We start from the raw sequence: 19,929 nt of genomic DNA, 5'->3' as shown, positions 1-19,929 counted from the left end.
ATTATTCAGTTTTATATCTTGACAGAAAAAGATCAGTAGCATTAAAAATAATGACTTTCATACAAATGCAATTTTCTTTTGCCATTTTGTAAGCCTGCACTGATATTAACATTTTAAAACTCTGAAACTTATGAAAATGAATTAGTAGTTTGGTAAGTCACCTTCTTCCTGGTCTTTACAGTACTTCAAGTCCTTCCTGTAAGACTAAAGATGGAGAACTTTTTCTACTAATGGTCATTTGGATATTTCTAACATCATTTGTTGGCCACATAAAATTATAAACTTAAACCAACACTTAATACTGCTAAGAAAAAAGCTCTCAGACTTACTGAATTTTGAGTCCTACCTGTGGTTATCTTATGTACCCCAAACCTTGTAGTTTGAGACCAAAATTTTTGTTACTTAATAAGGTTTTTCTTTTTCCTTTAAAAAATAACTCTAAGCTTTACTAGTTGGTAAACATAAATGGCTACTCATATACATATTAAAAGTAACAGTGTGAACAAAAATCATGAATCAACCTAAATCTATCATATACAACTATTACTGCTAAAATTCTCAGTGGAGATTATGTTATGTTGAGTAATGAGACAAGAACAAAAAAAAAAAAAAAACACTGAACATTAACAAAAAAGGGGGGGGGAGGGTAAAATAAAAAGATGACCAAAAGCAACAGACAATTTCAAAATTCATAGTAAGCCCTAAATGCTTCTAGATTTACTCAAGTTTATCTAATTGTTAGAAAATTTTAAGGCAAGCTGTGATTTTTTGATTTAGGTTAGACAAATCTACTCAAAGCCAGAAAGTAATTGTGGGTACTTGAGTAATTTTCAGAATTAACATATGAAACAATCAGTAAATGAAGGAAAGGCTATGTCAAATAGCAGGTGGCATTTTGAAAGAGTAATTTTATTTACAATATTTTAAAAAAGAGTAATTTAATTTACAATATTTTATTACTAGGGAGAGGCAAAATACATTATACCTGACCAAAGTGAACTGCTGTCATACATTTTGACCTTTAAAGGCTACATTTTAGGCCAAAGATAAGGATACGATCTGTACCTGGGAACAAAACACCACCTTTGATCATTTCTCCCATGATGCACCCAACTGACCAAATGTCAACTGAAAACAAAATGCAATGACATTAACATAAAAATTTTGGTTAAAAATAAAAGAAAATATATAAACATAAAAACACACACACATACACCACGTATACTTTAAAATGATAAAAAGCAGTATAAAATAAAAATGAGTGACAGTGAATGTGCTCTAACTACCAGCAGAGACTGTATGTCCTACTGCCATATGCAGCCTACAAATCTTAGCTTTTTGTCTCAACAATTTTTGAACTATAACAGCCACAAACTTTGTTAAAAAACAAAAACACAACCCAGATAAGTGAATGTACCATGTTCATTTTCATTATGAAACATAAGGAAATCCATCAGCTAACTAAGTAAACTGCTGCAGCAGCACAAGGATACAGTCCCTTCCTGGAAAGAGGATTTTGTGGCAAACCATTTCTCCCATAATGCACCCCACAGACCATAAATCCACTATATGTTTGCAGCACAAAAGAAGGAGAAGCAAAGCAAAGGTTGTTAAAATCAAAGAAGCATAATATGACTGCATTATAGAAAAACTGCAAAACATCACAAAAAGAAAAATGGGATTTTAATTCAGCTCATGGAATAATTTAAAACAAAATATTTTTCAAAAGGCTTTGATTCACAAAAGCAAATGTGAAGTGCGGCCTTTTAAACTGTCTCACTTAAAGTGAGAGTTATGCACAGCAAATATGTAAAAAATCTTTACATTTTATCTTTGAAAATTGGTTTACAAGACATGAAACTAAACTAATATAAACTCTGGAAATCAGTCGGAAAATGAAAATGAGGTACCAAAATTAAGAAAAAAAAAACCCCAATATCCTTTTTGAAGCTTAACTGTGCATTATACTCTCTCTTTAAGTTAAAAAAAAAAAAAAGCAGAAATAATCCAGTACAAAATATTTGACAGAGAAAATGTACTTGTATGAATAACTACAATTTAAAAGTTCAATCGAAAGCTCTCCAGAAACTTTCAAACTGCCTTATAAATTAGAGAAGTTCTAGACTTATTCTGAAATAAATCATGTTTTCTAAGAGTCATGCTATATTTATTCTATCACAAAAAGAACAAGTATGTAGAGGATAAATGATTAATAAAACTTAGTTTAAAATAGCATATTTCATGAATTCTACTTAAGAGTTTTTTTAAGCCAACAGAATCCAACAGCTTTTGATTTAAGGAGTTAGTTTAGCCTGAACAGTTATGAAAGTTCCTGCAGATGTATTATCTACAAAACTTCTACTCAGTTGACTTACATATCCACATAAACTTCACATGGGGGCACTATATCAATGCTGAAAATAATGCTACTAGACAGAGAAATGGGCAACTAGCTACCACAGTTCAAATCCCATTTGAATCTACTGAGCACCAAACATGTCTGCCCTACGTTTTTCAAGTTCCAGCACAAGTGACACAATATAAGAGTAATGTCTCTCTCTGCATCATGTAAAGTGTTTCTCTCTCTGAGCCCCCTCACCCCCTCATAATAAATACATCAGGAATTTGTGGGTCTCCATCGGTCTCATTCAAGTTATCAACACAATCTGATACTTTCTACCCTTGAGTTTGAAAATCAGAAAACAGCAGAGAGGAGATGCTTATAAAGTTTAATAGGAGGAGAGGGGGGAAGAATAACGTTATTTATAAGCCTTAGAAATGTGGTGGTCTGAGAAGTGGCACAGTGGATAAAGCATTGCATTCTCAAGCAAAAGATCCCAAGTTTGATGCCATGTACCAGAGTGGTAGCTGTTATCTCTCCTTTAAGGTGGGGGTAGATAACAATTAATGGTTGTGCAAAGAGACTGTAGCCTGAGGCTCCAAAGTCCCAGGTTCAGTCTTCCACACCACCATAAGCCAGAGCTGAGCAGTGCTCTAGAGAAAAAAATAAATGAGTAAAAATAAATAAACAAATAAAAGTAAAAAAAAAAAAAAAAGATACATGTATCTCTTTATGAAGTGAGAAGAACAAATAATTTAATAGCAAAAGAGAAAAAGGGCAGGGATGACTACTAAAAAGATTCACTTTCCCCATATGAGAGAGTTTAAGAAATTAAAATATGCCAACTCATTATAGTATCTTAGGAACTAAACTTGGAATAAATTCTGGAAATCCTGTGGAACTAAGTTCCTCTAAAATTTCATATTAAAATACACAAATCTTTTTATATTTACATATATCTTACATGATTCAACTTTCAAGAATAAAGTTTAAAGAAGATTTAAATTCATAAATCTGTATAGGGGAAAAGTTTTCCAGGGTTTTTATTTTTGGCAAAAATAGACTATAATAAAAATTTCCCACTAGAGATTAAAGAATGGCAAGCTTTAACTATCTATGATACAGGTTTATAGGTAACTTAGGGAAAATTGAGCAGATTCCAAAAACTGTAAACAAAAGTAGTGACACTACCTTGGTCAGTGAAAATTTTCCTATATTGGATAGGCCTAATTAATACACATATAAAACTAGTTTTATTTCTTAATTTTATTATTATCTTTATTTATTGGATAGAGATAGCCAGAAAGCTAGAGGGAAGAGGGTGGTAGAGGGGGAGAGAGACAGAAAGACACCTGCAACACTGCTTCACCATTTGTGAAGCTTTCTTCCTTAAGGTGGGGACCAAGGGCTTGAACCTGGGTCCTTGTGCATTGTATCATGTGCACTCTACCAAGTGTGCCAACACCCAGCCCCCTAAAACTAGTTTTAAAGGGTCTAACTTCTTAATCTATTAAGTACCTTAATTGTATTTTATTATACTTTCCAAACAGCATGCTTTACAAAAAAGGGGCTTACAATAAAAGATAACTAAAACAAAGTTATTAAGCCAGGTATTCATGAGCTGGGGACACAGCAACACTTTAACAATATCTTTGATAATAAATGATTATATATATATATATAATCTTTATTTTATTTATTGGAGACAGCCAGAAATCAAGAGGGAAGGGGTGACAGAGAGGGAGGGACAGAGAGAAACCTGCAATACCGCTTCACCACTTGCAAAGATTTGCCCCTGCAAGCAGGGACTAGGGGCTCGAACCCTGTTCCTTGCGCACTGTAATGTGTGCTCAACCAGGTGTGCCACCACCTAGCTCCAATAATAAATGATTGTATAGCAAATGTAAAAGCAACATTGATGTTGGTTACCTCAAGTATCAATTCTTAAAAAACAAAAAGATCTAACAGTAAATTAAACTCATTGTATTCTATAGAACATAAGATAACTCTAGGAAGAAAATTAAAAAAAAAAACAGAGCAGCATGTTTAATAACAAAAGAATAATAATGGTAAATGTCTAAAACATTTGGTTTTAATTATCTCAGAAAAGGAAAGAAAATTAAGATAAAATCCTTTAGTCATTAAGAATCTTGGAAGCTGATTTAACATAGCCTTATAGTACATCTTAGAATGCAAACTAAGTGCTTCTGCTAATTAACTTCGGCTTCTTGGAGCTTAAATATGTGTAAATGTCAAATACAATCATGATTACTACTAAAGATTAAGTTTTCAAATTAACAGCCAGACAAGTGGCATATATTCTGTTTCTGGGACCATGGCAGGGAGTTCTTTTTTTTTTTTTTTTTAATATTTATTTTTTTATTCCCTTTTGTTGCCCTTGTTTTATTGTTGTAGTTATTATTGTTGTTGTCATTGTTGGATAGGACAGAGAGAAATGGAGAGAGGAGGGGAAGACAGAAAGGAGGAGAGAAAGACACCTGCAGACCTGCTTCACCGCCTGTGAAGCAAATCCCCTGCATGTGGAGAGCCGGGGTTCGAACTGGAATCCTTATGCCGGTCCTTGTGCTTTGCGCCACCTGCGCTTAACCCGCTGCGCTACAGCCCGACTCCCGGCAGGGAGTTCTTATCCAATGAGTGTACTGATATGTACCTATTTAAATAAGAAGGGCCTATTATTTTTTTCAAGTATTTATGACAAAACTCATATTTACCTTCAACTCCTGAGAAGTGTTTCAAACAGTGATGGACATTTAACTAGCACTTTGGCTTAGTTACATAAGACCTCTAATAAGCACAAGCAAATAAATTCTAACAGTATTACAAATAAAAAGTGCTTGCTGACCGTTTTCTTTGTAGCCCATCCCTAGGATGACCTCTGGTGCTCTGTAGTAGCGAGTCACTACGTAAGGTGTCATCATAAAACTAGTTCCTGCAGTCCGGGCCAGTCCAAAGTCAAGAATCTTCAAAGTGCAGTCTGATTTTACTACTATATTACTAGGCTTTAAGTCCTTCAAAAGATTAAAAAAAAAAGTGGCTGTTATCATATACAAATATTTTGCAATTCACAAGTTATATCACTTATAAAACAATCCATGCGAAATTCACTTCTATCGGTATAAAGGGAACATGCTGACATATAATAAAAAAAGATCCACTATAATAGGCAACCTTAAGAAATTAACTTGAGGGAGTCTGCGGTAGCGCAGTGGGTTGGGCGCAGGTGGCGCAAAGCACAAGGACCGGCTGAAGGATCCCGGTTCGAGCCCCCGGCTCCCCACCTGCAGGGGAATCGCTTCACAAGCGGTGAAGCAGGTCTGCAGGTGTCTATCTTTCTCTCCTCCTCTTTGTCTTCCCCTCCTCTCTCAATTTCTCTCTGTCCTATCCAACAGCAACGACATCAATCATAACTACAACAATAAGACAACGAGGGCAACAAAAGGGAATAAATAATAAAAAAAAAAAAGAAAGAAATTAACTTGATGGCATTTACACTTGTGGATACATACATTTATCAGATAAATTAGTATTATTTGACTAGAAACTATAACTATAAATTTTTGATCCAGTAGAATAACAGTAATTTGGAAAAGTTAATTCAAAATTCACCCAGAAACCATTATAATCAAAGAGAATCAGTGGTAACATTAATATCCACATCTATACCAAATAACCAGCATTAAAAATCTTTTAGAAGATCTAATAAACTTTATCTAGAAATTACCAATTACCAGTGAGTCACTCTAAGTTCAAACAAACATCATTTAAACATTCATATTGGCACATGCTCAATTCTTTTTTATTTTTTATTTTATTTTATTTTATTTTATTTTAACAAAGCACTGCTCAGTTGTGTCTTATGGTGGTGCAGGGGGTTGAACCTGCGACTCTGGAGCCTCAGGCGTGAGCATCTCTTTACATAACCATTATGCTATCTACTCCCCCCACGCCACACACATGCTCAATTCTAAAGGACAAAATAATCATATCTTTTTAATTACTGATTTCCCACATGAAATCATGACTTTCTTTTTTTTTTTTTTTTTGCCTCCTGCGTTATCACTGGGGCTCAGTGCCTGCACAATGAAATCCACTGTTCCTGGAGGCCATTCCCGCTCCCTCCATTTTTGTTGCCCTTGTTATATTATTGCTGTTGTTGGACAGGACAGAGAGAAATCGAAAGAGGTGGGGAAGACAAAAAGGGGGAGAGAAAGACAACTGCAGACCTACTTCACCGCTTGTGAAGTGACCCCCTGCAGGTGGGGAGTAGGGGACTAGAACCAGAATCCTTGGATCCTTATGTCAGTCCTTGCGCTTTGTGCCATGTGTGCTTAACCCACTGCGCTACCATCTGGCCCCCAAATAAATTTCTTCATAAAATTTTTCTGCATCCACAGAGGACACCACTATTTAGGTGCCACTAATCTATGAAATTAATGCCACAAATGTTTTTGCCAGTAATTTTCCAACTGACCCTAGAGTTCAAGAATTTTGTCTATAATCTTTAAAAGGTAGCACCATCAACCTTCATGTGCAATGACTTCATGATCAACACACTTTGCCTGTGAATGATGTATACTATTATAAATCGAAAGTCCAAAGAGTAAGCATATCCTTTGTTACTGATATTTATTTACTGAAAACCAGTAATAAATACAAAAGAAAAAAATGAATCTAAAAGACAATTTTATAATATAATCAATCAGAAGAGCATATGTTTAGCATACTTATAATTATGCATAGGTTTAGATTAAATCAAATGGCTTTATCAAATACAGGTATCATTACATTTAGTGAAACAAGACAAAAAGAGTGTTTTTCAATTACGCACAAAAAGCCATTTCAACACCTGAGTTTATGTTAATGAAATGACCTTTGGTGGTGATTATAATTAATTAACTATTAGCTATAATAATGTCTATTTAGGGAGTTGGGTGGTAGTGCAGTGGGCTAAGCACAGATGGCGCCAAGTGCAAGGACCGGAATAAGGATCCCAGTTTGATCCCCCAGCTTCCCACCTGCAGAGGAGTTGCTTCACAGGCAGTGAAGCAGGTCTGCAGGTGTCTTTCTTTCTCTCCCCGTCTTCCCCTCCTCTCTCCATTTCTCTCTGTCCCATCCAACAATGATGACATCATCAGTAACAACAATAACTACAACAATAAAGCAACAAGGACAACAAAAGGGAATAAATATTTTTAAAAAAATAATGTCTAGAGTATAATTATAATGCTATTAAATAAGGCAAGACTCTGACTGCAAGCTAACCAGTCTGTCATTATTTAAAACATTTTTTTTTTTTTTGTCTAGGATCCTGGGTAGAGCAGGGTGTGTGTAATTAATTACTTGGGATGATTTTAGAAGGGACCTAGCTAGGTCATCTGAACTGTACTGTTAAGGGTCCAGTCATCGATTCCATTGTATTTATTCAGAACCACCTAAACCATGGTGAAATAAGTATTCTTTAAAACCTCTCAAGGGTAGATAGCATAATGGTTATAACAAAGACGCTCATGCCTGAGGCTCTAAATGCCCAAGTTCAATCCCCTGTACCACCATAAGCTAGAGCTAAGCAGTGCTCTGGTAAAGAAAAGGGAAGCTTCCAATGGAGGTGATGGGTCAGGGAACTATGGTGGTGGGAACTGTATGGAATTATACCTTGAAATCAAGTTAATCATTATTATATGGAATTATACCTTGAAATCAAGTTAATCATTATTAAATCACTCATTAAACATTAAAAAAGAGACATTTAAAACTTCAAAATGAGTAAATAAATAAAGTAAAATATGTGACTTTTATGGGCGTTGTTGCTAAGAGAATGAAAAAGAAAAGGAAATCGAAGACTTAACTTTCAGTCCCCTCACCCCCACCTGGGGAAAGAAGTTCAATCACCAATGAAAAGATAAAATAAACTGTAGTATGTTCATTTATATAGTTAGAAGTTATTTGATAAGAAAAAGAAATGAAACCCTCAAGGCAAAAAAGTAAAAAAAAAAAAAAAAAAAAAAAAAAGAGGTCAAAGATTTAATCAGTGCCACCATAAGCTAGAGCTCAGCAATGCTGTGGTAGAAAGACTAAGTTCGGGGCCGGTTGGTGGCACACCTGGTTGAGCACACGAGTTACAGTGTGCAAGGATCCAGGTTTGAGCCCCCGGCCCCCACCTGCAGGGGGAAAGCTTCAAGAGTGGTGAGGCAAGGCTGCAGGTGTCTCTCTGTCTCTTTCCCTCTCTATCACCCCCTTCCATCTCAATTTCTGGCTGTTTTTAGCCAATAAATAAATAATGATAATAAAATTTTTTAAAAAGAGACTAAGTTCGGGGCTGGGTGGTAGCATACCTAGTTGAGTGCACATTACAATGCACAAAGACCCAGGTTCAAGCCTCAAGTCCCCCACCTGCAGAGGGAAAGCTTTGCAAGGAGTGAAGCAAAGCTGCAGGTGTCATTCTCTCTTCCTTTCTCCTCTTTCCCTCTTGATTTCTGACAGTCTCTATCCAGTAAGTACATAAAGATAGTAATTTTTTTAAAGACTGTCTTAAATAACCAGGGGTGGGGGGAGAGAGCTTTATGAGTGGATAAACAGTGCTTCAGGTGTCTGTCTTATTGCCTGCTACTCTCTCAACTTCTGTCTCTATCCTAAATAAATAAACAAAAATATTTTAAAACATTAAAGCAGAACAACTGTGTTGTACTGTGCACCACACCCACCTTTCATGTGATGAAGCTCTAATCCCTAATGTGTCTGTTTTTGGAGATAAATCCTGAGAAAGAAATTATTAAACTAGATCATAATTAATATTAAACTAGAACATAATGGTGGGGGTCCCAGTGCAAAAAAAAAATAGAGTACTTATCAAGAAAGAAGTGACACTAAGCACTCACTCGCTGTACAGACAACGGATGATGTGAGAACAAAATCAGAAGGTGGCTATCTGTTAGCCAAGAAGAAAGGCTTCATCAGAACAAATTTGCGAGAAAATAAATTTCTGTTGTTTTAAACCACCCAGTCTCTGCTATTTTGGTATGGTGGCCAAGTACACCAATACAATCTGGAAATTGTGCTCATGGTCTGAAATACTAAACATAGTTCAGATGGCAAAGCTACCTAAGCAACCTACAGATAAATATCTTTTTACTCATCCTTCTCTTTCTGGCTTAACTTGCTTCACATTGAGTCCTTCAAGCTCTAAGTTGAAGAAGGTAAATTCACTATTTTTAATAGCTGAGTAGTATTCCACTGAATATACACACCACAACTTTCTCAGCCACTCATGGTTGGACACCTAGGTTGCTTCCAGGTCTTGGCTATTATAGATTGTGCTGCTTTGAACATAAGTGCACACACATCTTTTTTGGGATGGGTGTGTTTGGTTCCTTAGGATATGTTCCCAAGAGAGGAATTGCAGGCTCATAGGGTAAGTCTATTTCTAGCCTTCTGAGAGTTCTCCAGACTGCTCTCCACAGAGGTTGGACCAAGTTACATTCCCACCAGCAGTGCAGGAGGGTTCCTTGGCCCCCACAACCTCCCAGCATTTGTTGTTGCTATTGCATCTATGTATGACATTCTCAGAGGAGTGAAGTGATAATTCATTGTTTTCTTTATTCGCGTTTCTCTTAACAATAATGACTTGGAGCATTTTTTCATATGTTTGTTTAAGTACTAACAAATGATTTAGGGAAACAGAAACATTCTTATATTGTTCCTGGGAATGTAACATGGTATAGTCTCTAGAAAATTAAGGTGGAAAATAAACCAATTTGGATGAGCAAAATACAATATATTAAATACAATATTCTCCACTCATAAAAAAATGATATACAATTTGAACTAATTTGCAATCATTATTCTATGTTAAAGAAGACAATAATCATATATTGTATAGTTCCATCTATATGAAATATAAAAATAGGCAAATCCAGAGACCCAGAAAATAACTAAGGGGACCAAATAGTGGCACACCTAGTTAAATTCAAACATTATAGTGTGCAAAGGACCCAGGTTCGATCCCCCAGCCCCCACCTGCAGGGGGAAAGCTTGGTGAGTGGTGAAGCAGGGCTATAGGCGTCTCTCTGTCTTGCTCCCTTCTCTATGTCCCCCTTCCCTCTTGATTTCTCTGTCTCTATCCAATAATAAATAACAATTAAAAAAAAAAGTAACTGACTTGATGCCAGTACCTGGGGAGAGAAGCCAATGCCAAGTGACTACCTAATGGTTTAATTAAGCAATTAAGGTTGCTTCAGGGCAATGAAAACATTTTGAAACTTGATATTGATGGCGGTTGTACTATACTGTCAATGTTCTAGATGCCACTGAATTACTGCAGATTTTATTTATTTTTAAATACATATCTATAGTTTTATTGCAATCAGGATTATTGCTGGAGCTTGGTGCCTACACAAGGAATCCACTTCTCCCGATGGCTGTTATTTCATTTATTTATTTATTTATTTATTTTTGTACAGAGAAAGAAAGAAATTGAGAGGGAAGGAGGAGATAGAGAGGGAGAGAAAGAAAGACACCTGCAACACTGCTTTCATAGTTTATAAAACACTTCCCCAATGCAGGTGGGGCCTAGGGGCTTGAACGCAGATCCTTATGTGCTGTAATGTGTGCACTCTACTGGGTACCCCACCACCCGGTCCCTAACTACACCCTTTAAAATATCTAAATTCATGTTGAGTTAATTTTACTTCAATGAATAAAAAAAGAATGTGCTCGCAGTTTGTTCTACTAACCCGATGAATAATGCCAGCAGAGTGAAGGTGCTTGATTCCACACAGCATCTGATAGAGAAGGTAGGACATTCTTTCATGATCTAGTTCCATCTGAATCACTTGGCAAAGATTTGCATCCATGAGCTCCATGACTATGTAACTTCACAGGTGAAAAAAAGATGACAGCTAAAGTGTATAGCAATAATAAAAGACGAATGCACTAACATAACAAAATCTGAACGGTAATACTTACACATCTTGAAATTCTTCAAGGGATTTCTGTGGGGTGAAAACATTCAAAAGGCCAATTATCTGTGGCAAAAGCAGAAAGAGAAAGTAGACAGAAAAGTCAAAAACTAGTTGGTTCATTAAAAAAAAACAACTTTCATAGTTTCATTTGCATGTGGATTATAAATAACCAAAACAAACAAGCTTGCAAAAATAATACTCGGATCCTGTGAAATCTATGATGACTATTAGAAGGAATGGGAAGGGAAGTAAAAGAGTATAGGTCGTGGATATCTTTGGCACATTAACACTACGTCTTTGGGGGTGGGGGTGGTGAGTCTTAGCGGCACCTATGGATGTAAGACTATATCCCTACATTTCTATAATACTGTAAACCCCATGCAAAAAAATGAAAATAAAAATTCAATAGCTCCAAAGCTTTCAAACATTATAAGTTAAGGTCTCTCCCCCCCCCCCAACATTTCAAGTTTGGTCCATGGATTGGGGGAAAGGGAGGAAGCAGAGTAAAAAGGGATCATTAGCACAGTGAAAACATTCAGCAGAATATTCTAACAGCAGATATGTCGTCGTTCATTTGTTTCAGACCCACAGGATATACAACACCAAGAGGAACACTAATGTAAACTTTGGACTTAAGTGACTTTACTAATTTTTCTAAATGTTATTTTTATCTACTTATTATTGGATAGAGAGGAACTGAGAGAGGACGGGAGATAGAGAGGCAGAGAGACACCTACCGTCTTGCTTCACCATTTGTGAAACGTCCCCCCACTAGGTGGGGACCACGGGGGGTGAACCTGGGTCCTTGCACACTGTGGTGTGCTCTTAACCAGGTGTGCCATCACCTGGCCCCCAGTTTACTGATTTTATCAAAGGTGCCGCAATGGAGAGGCATGTGGCTAGTTGGGGTATAGGTATGGGTATGTCGAGGGGCTACCTGGTCTATCTCTGCACCTTTCTTTAAATTTTGCTTTCAGTCTAAAACCGCACTGAAAAGTAAAATCTTGAAACATTTTCCTATTATCATAAGAACTTCACAGATTCCATTCCACTTAGGAACACTGAACTACAAGGCCCTCCCATTATAGAATCCACTGCATGAGCTGTAAGCGTATAAATCTCTTCTAGAAGTTTCTTGTCCAACTCAACCTCTCTATATGGTCTGAGTCTTCTCCTTCTTCAGACTTTTCATAACACAGCACTTTGCCACACTGCCTGGTGGTCCCACTGCTTCATGCATAAGCATACCCACTATTCTATCTCTAATCCTGCTTGTTTTCCCCCTTCCACCTACCTGTACCCTTTCCTTCATGACACTGGATCCTTTTCTCCAAACACCTCTAACTGGATGGTTTCTAAATGTTTATTAAAAGGTCTTGCTCAGTTTATGAATTTCAGAAACACACTGCCAGGGCACAAGAAGTTTTACAATTATAACCTACTACATTATCATTCCTACTTATGCCCCTTATTTCCCAAAGTCCTTCCTTCCCTCCTCCTCTGCTTTTTTTTTTGGTTTTGTTTTACAATGAAAGGCTGTTATTTTTCTAATGTATTTTTCAAAATTTGCACCAGAATAAATATTTGTAAGAATGCCATTCCAGGCCAGGTGGTGGCACACCTGGTTGAGTGCACATTACAATGTGCAAAGAACTCTGTTCAAGCCCCTGGTCCCCACCTGCAGGGGGAAAACTTTGTGAAGGGTGAAGCAGTGTTGCAGGTGTTTGTCTCCCCCCCCCCCAATTTAACTGTCTCTATCCAATAAATAAAGGTAATAAAAAGTTAAAAAATAAATTTCTAAAAGAAGAAGAAGAGGAGGAAGAAGAGGAAGAGGAAGAAGAGGAAGAAGAGGAAGAAGAGGAGGAGGAAGAAGAAGAAGAAGAAGAAGAGGAGGAAGGAGGAGGAGGAGGAGGAGGAGGAGGAGCTATCCCTTCTACCATCAGTCTGAATTTCAATCTTTTCTCATCACCCCCTGTGCTGCTATATGGTGTGAGGAGTCTAATATCTCATCTAGACTACTCATAATAAGATTACACTTCTAACAGTCAGTCCCCTAACAATTTTGCTGCTTATGGACAGTACAGGAAATGGTTGGTTGTATCATTCACTTCCTCAAAAATGTAATGTCAACCAATAAATCCCAACCCCTCAGCCCTTGCAGTACAGTGAAAGTCCTCCCTGGCAACAACTCACTTCATCTCCTAAGATCGCTATTAAACTGGACATTTTAGTCAAATTAAGTTAAAGAATGCTGTTTATTAAAATCCACAATGCCTTTATACATATTATTCCCTATGGTTGACATATATGAAACTTACCTATATTCAAAGAGAGCTATTATAGAGTCTCTGAAAGCCCCCAATCCTTATTTCAACAGAGCTGAGCAGTCATGTGATTCTTTGTCCCTCTATCTTGTTATTAAGTTCACAACACTGCAGAATTGACATATTTTCACCACAGTCACATCTAAATACATCTAACAAGGATCTTTGTCAGAAATTGTATCTTATTGCCTTTTACGGCCACAACAGGTGGGAGGTACCTGACAGAGACTCTGAAAATGTTTGCCTAGTGCCATCTATAAGCCTAAAACTTTCCTTAAGAAGGCATTCAGGTATTTTGTTCAGTGAATTCATTTAGAAAAGTGATTTTAAGATTAAAATGGTCAAAACACCCCTGTAAGACAGAGGAAGTAATAATAAGGACTCGTGGTTGGAGAGAGAACTCAACTGGGTAGGGTGCCTGCACGGTCATGAGTGTAATACAGTCTCAAGCCCTGGCACCACACCAAAGGCACTATGACGAGAGAGGAAGTTTTGATCCTGTGGGATCACCACAACCCTAGCTTCAGATAGAGGTCTGAACAGGAAAAAACAAAACAAAACAAAACACAAAAACCTAACCCAGAGCACTTAAATCATATACGTGGGAGGTCCCAGTCCCATAAAAACAAAAACAAAACAAACACAAAAGGGAATCCTGCAAGTCCCTGTTCAGGCGCCATTTGCCAGTCTAGCTTCGCAGGCAGGAGACAGACAACCAGGGACTCATGGCTGAGCTGGGAATGCAGTTCAATCTTTATTTACAAGCGGGGATGCAGTTCAACAATCTAATCTCTTCTAATCTCTCTTCATTAGAAAGCTCTGTCTTTTATGTCTCCTGAGGTGGAAGTGTCAGGAAGAGGAAGTACGTAGGATAGGGAGTAACAAGCAAAGTAACAAAAGGGGTCTTAGAAGCAGAATTTAGAAGCATACCAACATTTGTTACATTGCTTGAGGCTGTGGTCTATTTACATAATCATTGTTTTCATTGGTTTAATCCCCACTGATTCCTGCGCTGTTTTCCTTCTCCCCACCCCCTATCCTACATACTTCCTCTTCCTGACACTTGCACCTCAGGAGACATAAAGGACAGAGCTTTCTAATGAAGAGAGATTAGAAGAGATTAGATTGTTGAACTGCATCCCCAGCTCAGCCATGAGTCCCTGGTTGTTAGACCAGCAAATGGCGCCTGAACAGGGACTGGTAAATGGTGCCCAATGGAATCCAATTGGCTTCTCTAAATAAGTCTAACTACAATAGGTGTAGAAAGATGTTAAAGAAAAATGGCATAGGAAGACAGAAAGGAGGCTGATAAATGGCTGCTTGGAGTTTGAGGTGACTGGAAGATGGGAGAACGAGAGCTAGAAGAATAAGGGCTGGTGAAATAAGGTGGTGAAAATGTTCCATGACTGGCTGGTTATGGTCAGGCATCAATAAATAGACTAAAACTATTTCACTGAAAATTCAATGTAATTGTAAATTCAACTTAATTTGTAACTGAGTAAGGAGATAGGCCATCTAGTAGAGCACACACCTTACCATGGGTGAGGCCCCAGGCTCAAGTCCAGGTACCACCTGGGAGCACCATGGCACTGGGGGCAGCTCCATGGTATGTGGAGTGGTGCTGTGGTATCTCTCCCTCTCTGAAAAAGAATGAAAACGTTGGCAGGGAGATGTGGAATCGCACCTGTGTGAGGTCCCAGCACACCCACCCACCTACCACCCCCAAAAAAATTAAAACAGAGCTGTCTTATCTTTTTAAAAAGAAATTATATAATCAATAATAGACTAGAAGGCCAAACAAAATCCACAGACTGATTAAATGAGTAGTATATGACTGATCTGAAGAAGCAAGATTACTAGAAGCAAAAGTAATTATTAACCTAAACATGCCTTTTATATACTGGGTTGCTGGAAAAGTCATGATGTATTTTTCTGGTTTTGTATGTGAAAATGTGCCATGCCTTTTCTTACAACCCAAAATATAATGTTAGAGCTATTTAATATAAGTAACTGGGAAACTTTATTTCCTTTTTCCACTAAAAACAACAAAGAAAAACAGCAGTAGATGAAAAAAATGCAATCAAGTATGAAAATTTCAAAAAGGCATTTTTTGAAAATGTCTCTAATAATAATGTCCATACAAAGAAGACTAAGAATTGGGAAGTGGTAAACCATTTTTATATTTAGACATGTAATTTTTGCAGACTATGTAAAATTACTGATGAACTAGTCTAGCTATTAACTGAGAAGTGAAGTCAACAAGTTAAAAGTTAATATACAAGGAAGAAAACAGTAGGCTGGTATTCTTGAATTCCTCTTGGAGGATTCTACTCAAGATATAATGCAGTGAGAGATTATATGGATCAAGTTGAAAAAGCAGCTCAAAGTCACCTCTGAAAAAGTGTGGGAAATATACAGTAATAAAGTATACTTAAGAAGGAATCATGTTAAATGAGACAAGCCAAAAAAAGAAGGATGAACATCCGATGATTTCACTCATAGATGGAACTTAAGAAACAAAACAGAAAGAAAAAACAAAGTAAAACTTGTGCTGGTTTGGTGAATTGCACCAAAGCAAAGGACTCTGGAAGGAGGGTGGGAAGAGGTTTAATGGGGGGAGGGGGCAGTCTCTGGTTGGGGTGGGGAGGGTGGGCTTTGGTGTCCTGATACACGATGGTGAAGGGGGACCTAAGTTGGGGGTGAGAATGTTTTACAGATACGTATCCTGGGGAGATGAGAAACTGGACCCACATATCAACAACTGTAAAATATTAATCCCCTCTTCAATGCAATGACAAAATTAAAAAAGTGTACTTAGCACCACTGGATGGTAAACATAAAAATGGCCGAGACAGTATTTATTTTATGCAGTTGGGATCTTGCATATTTGTAATGTCACTGCTTGGGGCCACTTTCTCATCAGGTAGAAAGACAGAAACCATAGCACAGGGGCTTCCTCCAGTACCCAGCACTTTTCAGCATGGTGTTGATCCTCAAATCTGGACAGCACAATGTAAGGCATGTGCTTTACCTATAATCAGCTCTCTTCAGCCGAAAATGGAAAGCTTTACATCATGTATATTTTACTGAGAGAGACAAAGGGAAGATAAGAAACAGGAAGAAAAAGAAGTGTGTGTGTGGGGGGGGTGGGGGGGTTAAGCGCACATGGTGCAAAGTGCAAGGACTGGCGCGAGAATCCCAATTCGAGCCCCTGGCTCCCCACCTGCAGGGGGGGGGGTCGCTTCTCACGCAGTGAAGCAGGTCTGCAGGTGTCTATCTTTCTCTCCCCATCTTTTTCGCTCTGTCCTATCCAACAACAACGACAGCAATAACAACAAAAACAACAAGGGCAACAAAAGGGAAAAAAATAGCCTCTAGGAGCAAGCCCCAGCAATATCCCTGAAGGCAAAAAAAAAAAAAAAAAAGTAGGGGGGAAAAGACATGTATAGATCAACAGAAAAACAATGTGTGAGGTGTGAGATAAGAAATTTTTAAAAAGCAAGGCTTTAGAAAAACATCTATCCCAAAGGGAGTGGAACTACCATTACTGACTCACCTATATTTAGTATTACACTCATTCACTGAACAAATGTGTTGAGCACCTGTTCTGTTTCAGCTGTCATCAAAATCCTCGGGGTATTACCTGGATGTATGCTACACCCACCGGAGGTTTAATCATATGAGACAAGTTTTCCATGCTCTCCATTTAGAAATATAGCGCCCTCTTAATTTGAATTCACCCAGGCAAAAGAGGTAGGAGTCGTTAGTCATCTCTCCAGCATGAAAACTAAGACAACACCATGAAAAAGATTATAAGGAGGATGAGGAATTCTTGCAAGGGTAGAAGGGTAGAAGGAAGCCATCAACAAAATCTTGACAAGCAATGTTCCTGGTTCCTACCTATAACAAGAATGGCTGACACAACAACTTCACTGTCACTGGTTGGCTTTAGTCTTCAGCTCAGTCCTTTTCAAAGGACCTTTCTTGGTGGTCCCTTGCTTCAAAAGTCCAATTTTTATCCCTTCTTTGTAAAATACTCTAGGTTTACCCTTCCCTAAAGCTTTCCCATTGTGTTGGAGAACACAGACATCTCATCTGAATCTCAGCACTTAATTCCCATCTACTATAACTTGACAATTAAACAACTACTGCTTTTTATATTTGATATTTAACTCTTTCTTAAAAATTTATTTATTTATTATTGGATAGAGACAGAAAGAAATTGAGAGGGGAGGGGAGACAGAGAGGGAGGGAGGGAGAGAGAGGGGGGAGGGGGAGAGAGAGAGGAAGAGAGAGAGGAGAGAGAGGCACCTGCAGCCCTGCTTCACCACTCATAAAGCTTTCTCCCTGAAGGTGGGACTAGGGGCCTGAACCCAGGTCCTTGGGCGCCCATATTTACTCTTTATGTATTTGATTTATATTCAAAATAAAATGCTAAGCTCTCTTAAAGTGCCTATGTTTTGACACCCATATTTTTTCCCCTCGGTGCTAACCAAATAACTTCAATAGAGATTCACACATATTTAGCTCTCAAAAGTGTGATGAACTGTTATTTGCAATAATAAAATATTAAATTTGCTTTATTTTATAAATACCGTTAGACAAATAAGGTTTAATGATTCAAAATATTGCCCCATACAAATCCACCCTATTTTTTTTCCTAATTTTTTTTAGTTTTTAATGTTCATGTATTCATGAACAAATCTTGATTTCATCTATATACTTAAGAAACATTATAAAATGCGCACTTACATTTTTGTGATTAACACATTTCATAAGAACTAGTTCTCTGTAAGCCCGCTTAGCATGAGTCTGATTCTGAAATGGCCGACTCAGCTTCTTGATTGCAACATTTCTTTCAAGAATGGCATCATAAGCTGCACTGTAAGAAATTAAAAAGCAATAAAGTCTGTTAACCTGAATTTATAAAACATTCAGACCAATCCCCATTGTCTCCACAGATAAATGCAACTGTGTCAATTTACAGTCTTTGATACTCAACATATTTCTTGTACATCTATTACAGATATTGCAACAATATATAGCAACACTTAATTGTTTCTTAAAATTCTAGTAGATTAAAAGAAACAATGGATTGGGAAGACAGTGACTGTTTATTCATTTGTTGGCCTTTAAAATCCATCTAGTATGCAATGGCACTCAAGACACAAATGTTTAATAAGTATTCATGTCCAATATGTAGATTAAAGCCTAAATGACTCTTCCACACTGTTCCTATTCAACTTAAGATAGAGAAGCTAAAGAATACAAAATCTACTTTAAATATCTGCTGAAGAAGTTGACAATAGTACATCTCTGTATACAACGTAATAAATATAGAAAGAAACAAGGGATATCTATATAAAAGAGTATTCGTAATATAAGTAGCACTTAAAATTTGTTTCAGGAGATTAAAAATCAAGATATTTGTAAAGATGAATTTTTAGATTTCAAGGCATTAAAAGATGCTTCATAACTATTAACAAAACACCCATCATTCTGGGGAATGTAACATACTCATTACATTTCAGATTTTCTTCTGCATGACACTGAGGAAACATGACAGCTGAAAGAAACTAAGTACATTAAGAAAATAAAGCACCTTAAACTTAGAGTATTAAGACTGAAAGGGTCTTTAAAAATCATTTGAATTCACCACAGCTTGATGAAAGATCAGAGTTTAAGTGCTTTGCCCAAAGCTGGTCATAAAGTCTAGCTAAAACTTTAAGAATAAGACATAACTGTGGTTGGCTAAAATGTTAACCAGTCAATCAATATAAGTAATGTCAGGTATTTTTGACATCATAAATCACTTTAAACAAACAGAAAAGATTAAAAAAAAATGCAATATTTCCACTGCACAGATTTACTAGATTTTAATATTTTCCCAGAAATGCTCTGTATTTTCACGAAGAAACATATTATTATAAGTTAAGTCCTTTTGCTTTCTGTATTCCTAGAGGTAGCCACTATCATGAGTTCAGTGTTTCAGAATTTTAAAACTTTTCTATATACATATGCATACATAACTATGTGGTACTATTTTGCATGTTTAAATCTATACATACATGCTACAATAATATATGTATATTCTGAATTTTTATTTTAAATTCAGCACTGTGTTTCTGAAGTTATCCTTACTGGCACACAAAGCTCCACTTTATTTTAAATGTATACAGCATTTCTCTGTATGAATCATATTCTCCTACTGATAAACTTCATGCAGTCATCAATTCCTGCTATTATAAATGGTGCACGATCTAAAGTTAGCACGATAACTAAAGTG

General features: G+C 37.1%; 1 protein-coding gene across 5 annotated transcripts in view; it reads right to left on the bottom strand.

Annotated features, from left to right (window-relative positions):
- MAPK8 (mitogen-activated protein kinase 8) overlaps positions 1–19,929 on the bottom strand; it is a 78,567-nt gene that overhangs the window by 14,685 nt on the left and 43,953 nt on the right. For 2 of the 5 annotated variants that reach the window (XM_007526470.3, XM_007526472.3), the window contains exons 3-7: positions 18,396–18,525; positions 11,324–11,382; positions 11,092–11,230; positions 5,205–5,370; positions 1,494–1,565 (exon numbers count right to left, since the gene is read on the bottom strand). In XM_007526470.3, the coding sequence (XP_007526532.2) occupies positions 1,494–1,565; positions 5,205–5,370; positions 11,092–11,230; positions 11,324–11,382; positions 18,396–18,525 (566 nt within the window). Of the gene's footprint in view, positions 1–1,056; positions 1,129–1,493; positions 1,566–5,204; positions 5,371–11,091; positions 11,231–11,323; positions 11,383–15,179; positions 15,284–17,199; positions 17,374–18,395; positions 18,526–19,929 lie in introns of those variants that run through there. The other 3 variants (XM_007526471.3, XM_007526473.3, XM_060191318.1) reach the window with 2 other exon arrangements.

Source organism: Erinaceus europaeus, chromosome 1, assembly GCF_950295315.1.
Source record: "Erinaceus europaeus chromosome 1, mEriEur2.1, whole genome shotgun sequence".
NCBI classification, from domain to species: Eukaryota; Metazoa; Chordata; class Mammalia; order Eulipotyphla; family Erinaceidae; genus Erinaceus; species Erinaceus europaeus.
Note: the sequence above shows the minus strand (reverse complement) of the source record. Positions and strands in the feature narration are given on the sequence as shown.